At 34.9% G+C, this 14,764-nt stretch overlaps 1 protein-coding gene across 10 annotated transcripts in view; it reads right to left on the bottom strand.

Annotated features, from left to right (window-relative positions):
- Positions 1 to 14,764, bottom strand: part of PHF14 (PHD finger protein 14) — a 209,710-nt gene that overhangs the window by 122,816 nt on the left and 72,130 nt on the right. For 9 of the 10 annotated variants that reach the window (XR_006601336.1, XM_045062740.1, XM_045062736.1 and 6 more), the window contains exon 14: positions 9,147 to 9,315. Coding sequence is in view for 9 of the 10 variants with exons in the window: in XM_045062740.1 (XP_044918675.1) it covers positions 9,147 to 9,315 (169 nt within the window). In the remaining variant the exon portion in view is untranslated. Of the gene's footprint in view, positions 1 to 9,146; positions 9,316 to 12,479; positions 12,542 to 14,764 lie in introns of those variants that run through there. The other variant, XM_045062741.1, reaches the window with a different exon arrangement.

Genomic DNA, 14,764 nt, shown 5'->3' with positions numbered 1-14,764 from the left:
TCCACTCCTAGGTATACAACACCAAGATAAGTGAAAAACTCACATTCACACAAAAGCTTGTACATGAATATTCATGGCAGCATGATTTGTAACAGCCATAAGGTGAAAAATAAAAACAAAAACAAGCCCATAAATGTCTCATGTGACAGATGAATGGATGAATTTTAAAATCAGGTACAGCCATAAAATGGAGTATTATACAAATAACAGAAGAAATTAAGTACTGATAAATGCCATAATATGAATAAATCCTGAAAATATTATGCTAGGTAAAAAAATTCCAGTCAGAAAACATCATGTATTATTCCATTTAAAAAAATATTTTATCTATTTATTTGAGAGAGAAAGAGTGTGCACACACAGAGGGAGAGGGAGAAGTAGACTTCCCGCTGAGTGGAGAGCCGGATGTGGGGCTGGATCCCAGAACCCTGAGATCATGACCTGACCTGAAGGAAGATGCTTAACCAACTGAACTACCCAGGCACCACCATATTATTCCATTATGGTATGTCCAAAACAGGCAAATATACAGTGATAGAAAGTAAATTAGTAGTTGTCATGGCCTGAGGCTGGGAGCGGGGAGAATGTAGTCACTGCTGATGGGTATAGGGATTTTGTTGGGAATTTGGGGCAGGGCACTGCAATAAAAATGTTCTAAAAGTAGCTGTGGTAATGGCTATACAACTCTATGAATTTACTAAAAACCACTATATTATACAACTTTAAATGAGTGAATTACATGGTATGTGAATTATATCTCAATAAAACTATTATTAAAAAATCATCGGCCTGGGGCGCCTGGGTGGCTCAGAGGGTTAAACCTCTGCCTTCGGCTCAGGTCATGGTCTCAGGGTCCTGGGATCGAGTCCCACATCGGGCTCTCTGCTCGGCGGGGAGCTTGCTTCCTCCTCTCTCTTTCTCTGCCTGCCTCTCTGCCTGCTTGTGATCTCTGTCTGTCAAATAAATAAATAAAATCTTAAAAAAAAAAAATCATCGGCCATTAAGCTGATCAAGTTAATTTTAACTGTAGCAAACTTTAAAGAAAAATGAACCAATTTTCCATTACCACATAAATGATAAGTTTCTATATTTAACTTACACTTAAATAAAACTAAAATGCCTTTCAAAATTATTTCAACATCCATCAGTGTTTAAAAAAAACTATTAATCAATATAAAACTCACCCACTGAGTTTTTTACATAATTTAATGATATAAAACATTTGCGTATGAATAAAATACTGTACCACTGGAACTTTCCAAAAATATGAAGGAATGTGCCATTCATTTCCAACATGCGTGGCTTCAAGTAAAAAAATATAGTATTATAAATCATTGTCCCATTTTTATTTTAAATGTGAAAAGAAATGTACAAATTACTCTATATTAGTTTCTATCACTGCTGTTAACAAATTATCATAAACTCAGTGGCTTACAAGAAAACAAATCACTATCTTACAGTTCTGACATGGGTGTCACTGGGTTAAAATTAAGGTGCTGGCAGGGCTGCATTTCTTTCAGGGTGCTCTAAAGGGAGAATCGGTTTACTTGCCTTTTCTATCTTCTAGAGGGTGCCAACACTGCTAGTCCCCTTCTTTCCATCTTCCAAGGAAGCCAATGCTGCATCTTTCTAACATTGTCTGTAGTCACATGTCCCTTTTATTTACAACCAGGAAAGGTTCTCTTCTTTTAAGTACTTATGTGATTAGACTGGGCCCACATGGATAACTCTGGTTAACATTCCACCTCAAGGTCTGTAACTTTAGTCATACCTACAAAATTCCTTTTGCTATGTAAGAGAACATATTTACAGGTTCTGAGGGTTAGTACATGGACATCTTTGTGGAGGGCCATTATTCCACTTAACACACTGTGAAAATCACCACATAGTAGGAAATAAAATGCTATTTTGGGTTAAAATTCACTAACATAAAGGTATAAGGGATCCCACTCCTTCCTTATACTGTCAAGAGATCACTCCTCTCCCACCAGACACAGGAGGCCTATCCTCTGGAGAAAAATAACCTAACGCTGACAATGGATAATCAGGCACAGAGAAGGGAGCAGTGATGTAGCAAAGAGAAACCAGAAAGTTTACATGGAATTCTGCTTTCTGAACTATGAGATCTTTAGCCCCTTTCTCCTCACCTGTCCACGAGTCTGGCAGTCAAATTATACCTACCACTTAACAGATGAGAGAATACTTCTAATGAACTGATGTGGGGAAAAACCTGTAGATACTGACATTTAAGATGTTCTCAAAGAGAAAATCCCCAATCATAAAACTATCTCTATGGAAAAAAACAGCCCCACATAAACTTAATTACTATTAAATATATATGTGAGTGGACATCTAAGGATCCCTAGTCATCTAAAAGCGTCAACATGAAAGGGACAAACATGAACAGAATTAGGAAACCCAAGGAAACAAAGACAATGAAGGATTAAAAAGAATAACTGAGAAGTGATTATTACTGAAGAGGTAAAAGAAGTTTCTTGCCATCATGAAAAAAAAAAATCTGTTATTAAAAGAAAAAAAGAACAATGAAAATACACATGCATCCCCAAATCAGAAATTCAGTAAGAGTTGGAATATAAAGTTGAGAAAAACCTCACAGAAATAAAAATAAAAAAGAGAAAGAGGGGGGGAAGGAAGGAAGGAAGAAAAATAATGAAAATATTAGAAGGGCGCCTAGGTGGCTCAATAGGTTAAGTGTCTGCCTTCAGCTCAGGTCATGATTCTGGGGTCTTGGGATCAAGTTCCATATTGGGCTCCTTGCTGAGCAGAGTGCTTGTTTCTCCTTCTGCCTGCTCTGCCCGCTGCTCCCTCTGCTTGTGCTCTAACATAAATAAATAAAATCTTAAAAAAAAGGAAAAAATATTAGAGAACTAATCTAGCAGCACCAAAATACAATTAGCAGAAGTTCCAGAAAAAGAGAACAGAAAAGAGAATAAAAATTATCAAAGAAATAACAAGTATTAATTTCTCAGAACTACAATACATAAGTTTCTAGATAGAAAGGACTAACTAAGCTCCCAGAAATGAATAAAAATGTACCACAGCAAGCAAGGTACTGAATCATACCACTGAATACACTCAGAAAAGAGAAAATACTAGGAATTTCAAGACAGAGGACAGGGGCACCTGGGTGACTCAGTGGGTTAAGCCTCTGCCTTTGGCTCAGGTCATGATCCAAGGGTCCTGGGATCGAGGCCCATTGATTCTCTGCAGCGGGAGGCCTCCGCCCACCCCCCACAGCCTCTTTTAAAAAAATTAATTTTTAGACATGTAAGATCTGAAAAATTTACCTCTCACTAACCTTTACTAAATAAATCATTGAAGGAGTTGTCCCATCAAGGTAAGAGACTAAATGAAAAAAAATTAAATGCAAGCAAAAAAAAAAATTCCACCTGTGAAACTTTAAAAGGAAATCCCATGATGATGATGAAGAAAAGTCCAAGGATGACAAAGAAAAACCAGTTCAAGATTAGAGCTGGAGGAGAAAGGGCTCCAGAAGAAATACTTAAGAAATTATTTGACATGGCTGACCATATAAAAAATTGTGTATATTTTAAATTTTTTTTAAGAGTTTGTTTATTTATTTGAGAGGCAGAGATCACAAGTAGGCAGAAAGGCAGGCAGAGAGAGAGAGGAGGAAGCAGGCTCCCCACTGAGTAGAGAGCCCACTGTGGGGCTCAATGCAGGGCTCAATCCCAGGACCCTGAGACCATGACCTGAGCCGAAGGCAGAGGCTTTAACCCACTGAGCCACCCAGGTGCCTCCCAAATTGTGTATATTTTAGAAAGAAGGAAGGAAGGAAGGAAGGAAGGAAGGAAGGAAGGAAGGAAGGAAAAGGAAGAAAGAAAGAAAAGAAAAAAGCTAAAAAAGAAAAGAAAAGAAGGAAAGAGAGGTTGATTTACAAAGAAGTTGAATGTTCTATGAAGAGTTGCTTTTAGATTCAAGGAGACTAAAAAAGTTGAAAAACAACATTAAGCAAAGGAAGTCATTTTTAAAACTCTATCCATGCCTTCCTTTAAAAATAAACTGAATCGGGGGATGCCTGGGTGGCTCAGTTGGTTAAGCAGCTGCCTTCGGCTCAGGTCATGATCCCAGTGTCCTGGGATCGATTCCCACATCAGGCTCCTTTGCTTAGCAAGGAACCTGCTTCTCCCGCTGCCTCTGCCTACCACTCTGCCTGCCACTCTGTCTGCCTGTGCTCACTCTCTGATAAATAAATAAATAAAATCTTTTTAAAAAATAAATAAATAAAATAAACTGAATCAGGATGCCTGGGGTGGCTCAGTGGGTTAAGCCTCTGCCTTCAGTTCAGGTCATGGTCTCAGGGTCCTGGGATTGAGCCCCGCATTGAGCCCTGCATCAGGCTCTCTGCTCAGCAGGGAGCCTGCTTTCCCCTCTCTGCCTGCCTCTCTGCCTACTTGTGATCTCTCTCTCTATGTCAAATAATAAATAAAATTTAAATAAATAAAAATAAACTGAATCAATGAGAATCCTTTAAATTTAATTAGTGGGATATAGTCTCAGTGTATGGTTTCTTTCGGCATCTGCCTCACCCCTGCCTACTCAGCCTTACAACAATAATACAGTAAAAAGTGTTCTTAAACTGAGAAAGCATGTTTCTATTATTGCTAATCAATATTTTGTCTCTGGAAAGTCATTATCATAAAAAAGTCAGTATGAAATTGGCTAAGTAAAACAATCAAATGTCACTTTGAAAAGTAAGTAAAAGGACAATTTCAAAAAAATAAAATCGTGGAAACAAGACAATATACAATATACACATCTGGTAGTTGAAAAATGCTGAAAAAATGTCTCCTGGAAGCATTCATAAAATTTTTTTAAAAGAACCCTAATTATAATAAAGATAATGGCCAGAAAGGGAAAACATAAGATTACCAACAAATATGGTCTTTAAAAATAGAGTAATTTTTATTACTGGTCATGAAGCCTAATTACAAAGTATTACTATTGCTAGATTCTTTTAATAACAATGTGTGTACTTTAACCTCTAATCAATAGTGGATTTTAGTTTTTAAGATTTTATTTATTTATTTGAGAGAGAGAGCACAAGAGAGAGAATCTGAGCGAGGCAGGGGTCAGTTCCTACCACCTACTCAGTGCTTCAAGATAGATATATAATTTATGGTTTTTCTAATGTTTGGCAGAACCTCTCTGACATATGGTAAAAGTTTTCTTGACATCCACACCCTCATCTATGCCAACAGTAGTATAAGTCCTTAATTCCCCACAGAGTGAATCCCATTTTCCTGACCACACCTTTAGCCACTAAGTTGCTGAAAGCACAGGAGCCTGTGATTCTGGCCCAAGGACAAGTGCTGGGAACAATCACTGTAATCCTGCATGGAAAAGCAGCATAATGATGCACTTAAAAGTTTGGCCTTAGAAGCTACCTTAGTTTGATTCCTGGCTATGTATAACATTTAGAAGCTGTATATCCTTGGGCATGTTATTGAAACACTTTGCCTCAGTTTCTCAACTATAAAATGGCAATGACATTTGTAACTACTTCATAGCATAGCAATGACAATTAATATAAAATACAAAGTAAGTAACAGATAATGGTTAAATAAAAATATGCTTTTCAATCCTTTTCTTTCCTTAGACTCAGTCCTTCTATTTGTGTCCAATAATAAAATAGAGAATATGGTTCCTGGGAGACTGAAATACTGAGGATGGGATATTTGTGAGCCAATTTAAGATGATGTTACAAAGTTACATTCCTGGAGCAGGAAATAATATGTGAAGAATTTTCTAAAACCAGATCATTCCTCTTTTACTTATTAATAATATTTCATTATTTCCATGTTTCTTGAACTATGCCCATATTACTTTTCCATATGATTCACGGATCACTTTTTTTTCTTATTTTTTGTTTGACAGATACACCAAAAGAAATTTCAAAGTACAAAATATATACCCTTATGATAAACATAGATTCATGGGCTGGGGAAGGGTAATGTTGGGAGGAAAGCCAAAGGAGACTATACTTTTGAATTTCTTATAACAAAAAAATATTCACTTTCATAGTTAATATTTTCAAAGTGTTACTTTCATAGTTAAAATTTAATTTAAAAATAATTCTTTCAGAATCAATTTTTAAAAATAATAACCTAACAGTTAAATATGAGACAAATATGAGATGACATGAAAAAAATGAAAATATGGATCAGAGAGAATCTCCATCTTTGCACAAGAAAAATATTTTCTAGAAATATAGTATTTTCATTCTTACAACTCAAAAATAGCTCTTTTAACCCATTATTTTTAAATACCTTTAACTCTTTAAAGCTATCATTTATTTCAAGTAACTTTTCTGGCTAATCTTTTATCATCTTTGGGTAGAAAAAAATTAGGAAGAAAAAGTAATACTGGGACTACTTACTTTGAAAAGCATCTATCTTATCGGATCTACTGTCTCAAAATGTGCTATCATCATTCAGAGTTCTATAAATCCTTCTTAAGGAAATCAGAGTAGAATAAAATGAAAAATGAATTTCCTCAGCATCTAAATAATAAAAATATAGTAAGGTTTGCCAAAGTGTTCTATTCCCCATTGCACTCTCCAGCTACGATAAATGGAAACTGCCTATCAGCAGAAAAAAGTGGATGCCATTCTTCTAATAGCAGCCTTATTTGGCACAAAGCAGGCACTCAAGCACAAAAATTGAGTCCACGGGCCCATCTCTTAACACTGATCAAATCAAATGAACAAATCAAAAAGATATTTGTTGCTTAATAAGAAAAGCTGAGATACAATAAGCCAAGTGTTTCACGTAGATTTGGAGTAACTAGTTAGGAAACAAAAACCACTATATACTTCTCCATCTTCACTGCCAATTCCAAAGCATGCACTCTTTTTTTCTACAGCAAGTTTCACAGTATTCACAATTTAGAGGGAAAAAAGAAAACCAACATAGAATAGCAAAATAAATATATGCTGGTGGCTAATATATACACACATGCTGTCAGTAGGCTTACAGATTTGCTGCTTCTATTTTTTTAATATCAATTTCCTCAAGGTAGAATAACCTTCAAACATTTTATTAATTAACTTCTACACTACTGCACTGTGACTTTTGAAAGCAGTGACACCAATGCCCTTGTACAAGCTTGGGGGGGGGACATTTCACACTTAACAGAAAGTGCAAAGAAAAAGAGTGTTGGATCTTGTATTGAATGTGAACAAATTCAGGTACACAAGTTAGTAAGTGGATATGTAACTGTCTTACGATAGATAACACTATGCTAAAGAAAGACACATGAACATTCTGGTATCACATTTCCAGCTATGCTACCTAAAAACCAAATGTTTTATAACTTCATTTGAACCTCACTTAAATTTCTTCTACAGACCTTAAAAAAAGAAACAAAACCACAGGGTATTAATTCAGGCTGAGGTTAAGTCCTATTCTGCCTACTATTTGTAAGATCATGGTAGGTTACTCAAGCTTTCTGTGTCTCAGTTTCATTTTGAGTGAAATAGGTGTTATAATAGTCATATACTAACTAATTTTTTTAAAAGGGGGAGTGAGTCAGAGGATCAGTACAGTGTCTGGCATGTGATGAGTCCTCAATAAACGTTGGGTATTATTATTATTATTATTAAACAATTTTAGGTAAAGGTAGGCTAATCCCTCATGTCCTCTTCTGACCTACTAGCCTTTGAAGAAAGTAATGAAGTGAAATAGCCAATGATCGAATAGTAGGAAGAAGGAGAAAATAATACAATGGCTGGATTTATTAGTAGCATGGATAAACAGAAGTTAAATTAATAGTAGTAACATACCAGGATTTACAAAAATACTCCAACTTGTAAATCCCTTCCATCCCTCTTTTGCTTCTTTACTACCACCATGATGTTACTTTTAATCATAAAGATATAAAGTATAAAAGAAAAAGTATAAAAGAAAGTAATAGCGGGGGAAGAAAGTATGTTCAATAAAAATGTGACTTCAATCTGGCAGCCATGAAAATTTTATATTTTTGATGGTTCTCAGAGATAACTCTATAGAGACAGTCCTTCAAAAGAAAATTAAAGTGCTATATATACTTAATCATACTATAAAGTCTGAATTTAAAAATAAAATTATTTAATAGAATACCAATTTACATATCCCACAAAAAAGATTCTTGAAATAAGAGAAAAATCATTTTTACTAGCATGAAATAGCCCAAACTTTTCTAAAAACTGTGCTAGTACTATAACCCAAAGGAACTTAAACTTAACAGAAATGGAAAGAAAGTTGTAGAACAAATGATCATTTTTAACAGTTTTATTTAGTGATATATTATTTTGAATGAGAAATTAAAGCTTAGGATATATGTCATGAATTCCCTACAACACAAAGCTAAATTTTATTTAAAATTTTGATAGAGTAATAGGACTATTGTGAAATGAAGTACACTTTGATCGGTAATGGCAGGAAAAATAAAAATTAATAAAAGAATTATTATAAGAAATTTAAGGACAGAATATCAAAAAATGTAATATATGTACTAAAATAAAAAGTATAAGAAGATACTAGGAACAATTAAAAAATTAAACAAAAGGAGAGATAAATCACTTATTTATTATGAAAGATACTTGGTTTTATAAATACTGAGATATTTATGAATCAATTCAATGGATTAAAGTATCAAATAATAAAAGGAAGAAGTAACTCCATTCATACAAAATTCAAAACTTGCAAAGCTACGTATTACTTATGAATACACACATTTGGAGATTCATTATTAAAAAAAGAAAAGAATGAGAAATATAAAGTTGAGAACAGAGGTAACCCCTGTGCTAGATAGATGAGAATGTAATTACCAAGGATTCACAGGGGACATCAAAGCCTTTCGTAATGTCTGATTTTTGAAGCAGGCTGGTGAATACAGTGGGCATTCATTATTATTATGCTTTAAGTTGAATTCATAAACCATAAATTCTCACGTATGTATGGTGTATTTCATGATTAAAACAATAAATTCTTAAGAATAACCAACAGCAATATGATGGTTTCTTTCTTTGACTCCTGAGTATATGTTCACCCTTTGTCTTTCTCACCTCTTAAACTCTGACCTCAGATTTCTGTGATGATTATGACAAACAGGTAAAAAATTACCGTGTTTCTTATTGGAATCTTCTTGGGTTCTGGAGGCATATCCTGTGGAACAAATTTCACTGGTTCCTTAATCTGCCTCCTTGACCGTTTGGTCCCATCTGGTAAGGTTTCCATGGCCATGTCTGCTTCCATGTCACTGCTCCCTGCCTGGTCACATTCTGAACACTGCCTACATAAAGAAAAAAATGTAAGTTCATATATTTATTTTTATTTTCTAGTATTAGCTATGGTTTCTATTAATAAAAATTCAGGTACATGTGAAGAATATATAAAAATACACACTCCTGTAAGAATGACAATAGTAAATATATAAAGCAATTCCTGTATCCCTGTAAGTATCATAAACACATACAATAATGCTACATGTTTAAGTGAACCAACGTAAGAGATTCAGCACTGATGGTGAAGTCCAAAGTAACAGAAATCTGTCTCTCTACCTAGAAAACAACTGCATGGGCAAATTGTTTGATGTAATTATTTTCAAACTCTGGACTCTAGTAAAGGCTTGCAACTTCCAAGGAAAAACTTACACAGGTAAACTGCCATTAATTTCAGTCAATTTCAGCTCTAGGCAAAGTCACAGCTACCCATTCTCCAACCAAGCCACACAGCAGGCAGAACACTGCACATGTTCCTGCAGTAGCTTACAAACAGCTATTAGGAGCCAGAATGGCCAAAATAAACCATGTCCTCCAAATATTGACATCTGTGCTCTGATCACAGAAGTACAAAGAGCTGGGTAAGGTCCCCTTGGACTGAAATGTCTTCTAGAACTTAAAATTATTCCCCACCTTCATTTTTCTCCTTGCACCCTTTTGGGAGCCAGACACTAAAGACATGGGCACTCAAAAATAAGTGCATATAGGGGCGCCTGGGTGGCTCAGTGGGTTAAAGCCTCTGCCTTCAGCTCGGGTCATGATTCCAAGGTCCTGGGATCGAGCGCCGTGTCAGGCTCTCTGCTCCGCAGGGAGCCTGCTTCCTCCCCCTCTCTCTCTCCGCCTGCCTCTCTACCTACTTGTGATTTCTCTCTCTGTCAAATAAATAAAATCTTAAAAAAAAAAAAAGTGCATATACAGGAAAAATTAGCAAATGTCCAGACTTGCCCAGGGAAAGGCTCAGAAAAGACATAAAAACTGTAAGTTTACACCTTAGACTGATCCTCAGCATAGACAGCACACTATGATAAGAAACAAAAACAAACAGAAACATTAAGAGAACAAAGCAAATGTTGGGAATGGTTGAAAATCTCATTTCCAAAGTTATCACATTATTAAATACAAATGTCCAGTTTCTGAGAAAAACCTCACAAGTTAATCAAAGAAAAAGGAAAGTATGGCCCATTAAAATGGGGGAAAAATTAACAGAAACTGTCCCAGAAAAAGACCTTAAGGCAGATCTGCAAGACAAAGAATTATTTTTTAAATGTTCAATGAACTAACAGAAATTGTGACAAAGACAGGAAAATAATTTCTGAACAAAGCGGAAATATCAATAGAGAGATAGCCTAAATATAAACCTAAAGGAAATTCTGGAGATGAAAAGTACAATAATGGAATAGAAAATTTACTAGAGGGATTAAAAGGACAGATCTGTGCAGCAAACCTGAACGAAAGAACAATGGAAACTACAAAGTCTGAGGAACAAACAGAAAAAAAAAGCTTGGAAAAAAGTGAATAGATCCTAAGTGGCAAGTGAGGGCATTGACAAATACACCAACATTTGCACCATGGAAGACCCAGAAGAAGAAAAAGGGGTAAGAGATAAAATGTTTAAAGGAATAATGACTGAAAACTTCCTAATTTGATAAAGGAGATAATATGAAATCCAAGAAACTCAACAAGTACCAAACAAAATAGACTTAAAAAGTCCCACACCAAGATGCATTATAATCAAACTTTCCAAATAAAAAGACACAAAGAGAGACTTGAAAATAGAGAGAAATTCAGAATCAGCACATACAAGGGATTTTCAATAAGATTACAGGCAGAGCTCTCATCAGAAATTCTGGAAGCCAGAAGGCAGTGTTATCAATATATTAAAAGCGTTAAAATGACCAGAAAAACAAATAGCAACCAAAAAAACCTATCAACTAAGAATACTATGTTCATCAAAAATGTCCTTCAAAAGTGTGGGAGAACTTAAGACAATGCTAGACAAACAATAGCAGGGGGTGTTTGATACCACCAGACTTGTCCTACAAGAAATGCTCAGTGGAGGGGAGGGGGGAAGGACACAAGACAGTAACTCAGAGTCCCTTATGGAGAAATAAAAATCTCAATAAAGGTTAATACACGATCAATTCTAAAAGCTAATATTATTATCACAATGGGTTGTAACTCTACTCTTGTTTTTTTTACATGAGGTAAGAGACTAATACATTAAAAAAAATTAATACCATAACAGCTTATACTATTATAATCGTTTCTTAAGTCCACATGCATGTAGAAAAAGGATTTAAATAAGATATAGAGGGGTACCTCGGTGGCTGTGTCAGTTAAGGGACTGACTCTTCATTTCAGCTCAGGGCTCTGCACTGTCCATTGAGTCTGCTTAAGATTCTCTCTCCGTCACCACCCCCCAAACCTCCCTCCCCATAGGCACTCTCTCAAAAATATAAATAAATTAAAAAATAAGATATACAAATGGCTAATAAGCACAAGAAAAGATGCTAAACATTACTAAGCATTAAGGAAATGAAAATCAAAACCACAATGAGATAGCACTTCACATCCAACAGGATGGCTATTTTCAAAACAAAAAACAGAAAATAGTAACTGTTTGCAAGGATGTAGAAAAACTGGAATCCTGCACAGCTGCTTTAAAAAGCAGTATGGTGGGCGCCTGGGTGGCTCAGTGGGTTAAGCCTCTGCCTTCGGCTCAGGTCATGATCCCAGGATCCTGGGATGGAGTCCCACATCGGGCTCTCTGCTCGGCAGGGAGCCTGCTTCTTCCTCTTTCTCTTTCAGCCTGCCTCTCTGCCTACTTGTGATCTCTGTCTGTCAAATAAATAAATAAAATCTTAAAAAAAAAAAAAAAGGCAGTATGGTGGTTCCTTAAAAAATTAAAAATACAATTACCATATAATCCATTCTTAAAGAGGTATCTCTACACCTATATTCATAGCAGCACTGTTCACAACAGCTAACTGTGGGAGCAACCCCAGTAACTACTGACCTATAAATGGATAAGTAAAATGTGGTACAAATGTGGACTATTATTCAGCTTTAAAAAAGAATATTCCCAATATGCTATGACATGGATGAACCTGAAGACATTAGTCTAAGCAAAATAGACCAATCACTTAAAAGACCAATACTATATGATTCCACTTACATGAGGTACTTAAGAGTAGTTAAAATCATAGGGAGAGAAAGTGGAGTAGTGATTTCCAGGAGCTGGAGGGAAGGGAGGAATGGGGAGTTATTATTCAATATGTATAGAGTTTCAATTTTTACAAGCTGAAAAATGTCATAGAGATAGATTATTATAGTATTTAATATGACAATATAATAATTACTAATGTACTTAATACCACTGGACTATACCACTTAAAAATGATTAAGATGGTAAATTTTATATTATGTGTATTTTGCCACAGTAAAATGTTTGAACAAACAAGAGTAACATTAAAAGATAATTAAACACTGAAATTTCAGTCTAATCAGTACAGCCCAGTAGAACTCTGTTAGAATTATCTATAACTGCACTATTTAGTACAATAGCCACTAGCCATATATAGCTATTGAACACTTGTAATGTGTGACTAAGAAACTGATTTTTAAATTTTAATTTTAATCAATTTAAATCCAAGGAGTCACATGTGGCTAGTGGCTAACACTTGGACAACAAAAGTCTACAAAATGATTACTGATAATCTTAATATTGCCAATTATAAAGGCCCACTTAAAAATTCATTAGAAACTGTTAGAAGTAAGTTTTTTCATGTATTTTCTTTAAATTTAAAGAAGTCTAACTTACAGTGTTATCTCTATAAAAATAGTTATAATACAGAAAATAATGTTTCATATTTAGTTTACTTATCAGTACCTTAGTTTCTTAAGTAATCTTAGTTTACATCAGTACCCTTGAATGAATCTTAGAATTCCCTCACCGAGTATTTTCAAAGATTTCTTACTATTTGAGGTCATACTGCATCAAAATTCACATATCTTGCTCACTAATACAGTAAACATTATCAAACTAATATCTATTTCTTAAGAGTAATAACTTTAAATTCAAATTCCAGTAACAGAGTTAAATGCAATATGACATTTGTGTTAATAAGACATATACATTAATTGTTAAAATGCAAACTAATATTCAACACTGTTGCTGTTTTTTTTAAAGATTTTATTTATTTGTTTGACAGAGATCACAAGTAGGAAGAGAGGCAGGCAGGGGGGTGGGAAGCAGGCTCACTGTAGAGCAGAGAGCCCGATGCAGGCTCAATCCCAGGACCCTGGGATCATGACCTGAACTGAAGGCAGAGGCTTTAACCCACTGAGCCACCCACATGCCCCTAATATTTAAGGCTTTTATCTTAATATCTAAAAATTCTCATTCATTTAACCAAAATTATTGAGGAAAAATTTTAACACTAAAAAAATGACCAATAAGAAAAAAAAAAAAGTAGGTAATTTATCATGTGTTACTCAAAAAGTTTTATATATCTATTGGTAGAACATCCAACCACTTCATTCCTTGGATTCACAGAATGCCACGGATATTAACATACAGAGCTCCTGGGTAGCTCAGTTGGTTTTGGCTCAGGTTGTGATCTCATGGGTAATGAGATCAAGCCCATGTTGGGCCCTGCTCTCAGTGGGGAGTCTGCTAAAAGATTTTCTACCTCTGCCCCTTCCCACTCATACCCTCTCTTCTCGCTCTCTCAAATAAATATATCTTTTTAAAAAAATTAAAATACAAATAAAGTGTAAGTTATCTATTTGCTCCTGTTTGTCCCATATGAAAAGATTAAAGATTAGTATGAGCAATAAACACCTAACAATATTCGTAATTTAAATAATGAATATATTTTCAAACAATCTATTGGCAATCCTAAACTGTGAAAACCCCACAAATGTTAGATACTATTAGTAAATAATAACAAATACAACAAACATCAAAACAGAAATGGCCATAGAAAGAGATTTAATTATGTCACAGAAAAGGACTATTTCCTTAAGTGATCATTTCTACCAGCTGAAGTGAAATGTAATCAAAGTTTCTTAGTTCCAATTCATTTTTAACATACATGAATTGCTGGGATATAGAAACAAGTACCTTTTTAGGATGAATCAGTATATTGTTTTCTTTTAATTGAATTTTTTTTCTTTAGTTTCTCATTTTGTAACAATAATCCTTGTCAGGACATTCTCTAACTTCTTATGCTCATTATTATCCTCACCAAAAGTAAGACACTCAGGTCACAAGGAAACTTGCTTTAGAGCCCTCTGACAGAACTGTTACTCCCTAAACTCCACGACAAAACACTGAACAACACAGAAAGTCAAAATAAAATTTAACAACCAATACAGAAATTTATCTGTTTGTTTCAAAACAACTGCCAAGTGATAGTTACAGTACAAATTCTACACAGATGGAGACACTACTTGAAA

The sequence above is a fragment of the Mustela putorius genome, unplaced genomic scaffold (genome assembly GCF_011764305.1).
Source record: "Mustela putorius furo isolate JIRA1106 unplaced genomic scaffold, ASM1176430v1.1 tig00003845_pilon_pilon_pilon, whole genome shotgun sequence".
NCBI classification, from domain to species: Eukaryota; Metazoa; Chordata; class Mammalia; order Carnivora; family Mustelidae; genus Mustela; species Mustela putorius.
Note: the sequence above shows the minus strand (reverse complement) of the source record. Positions and strands in the feature narration are given on the sequence as shown.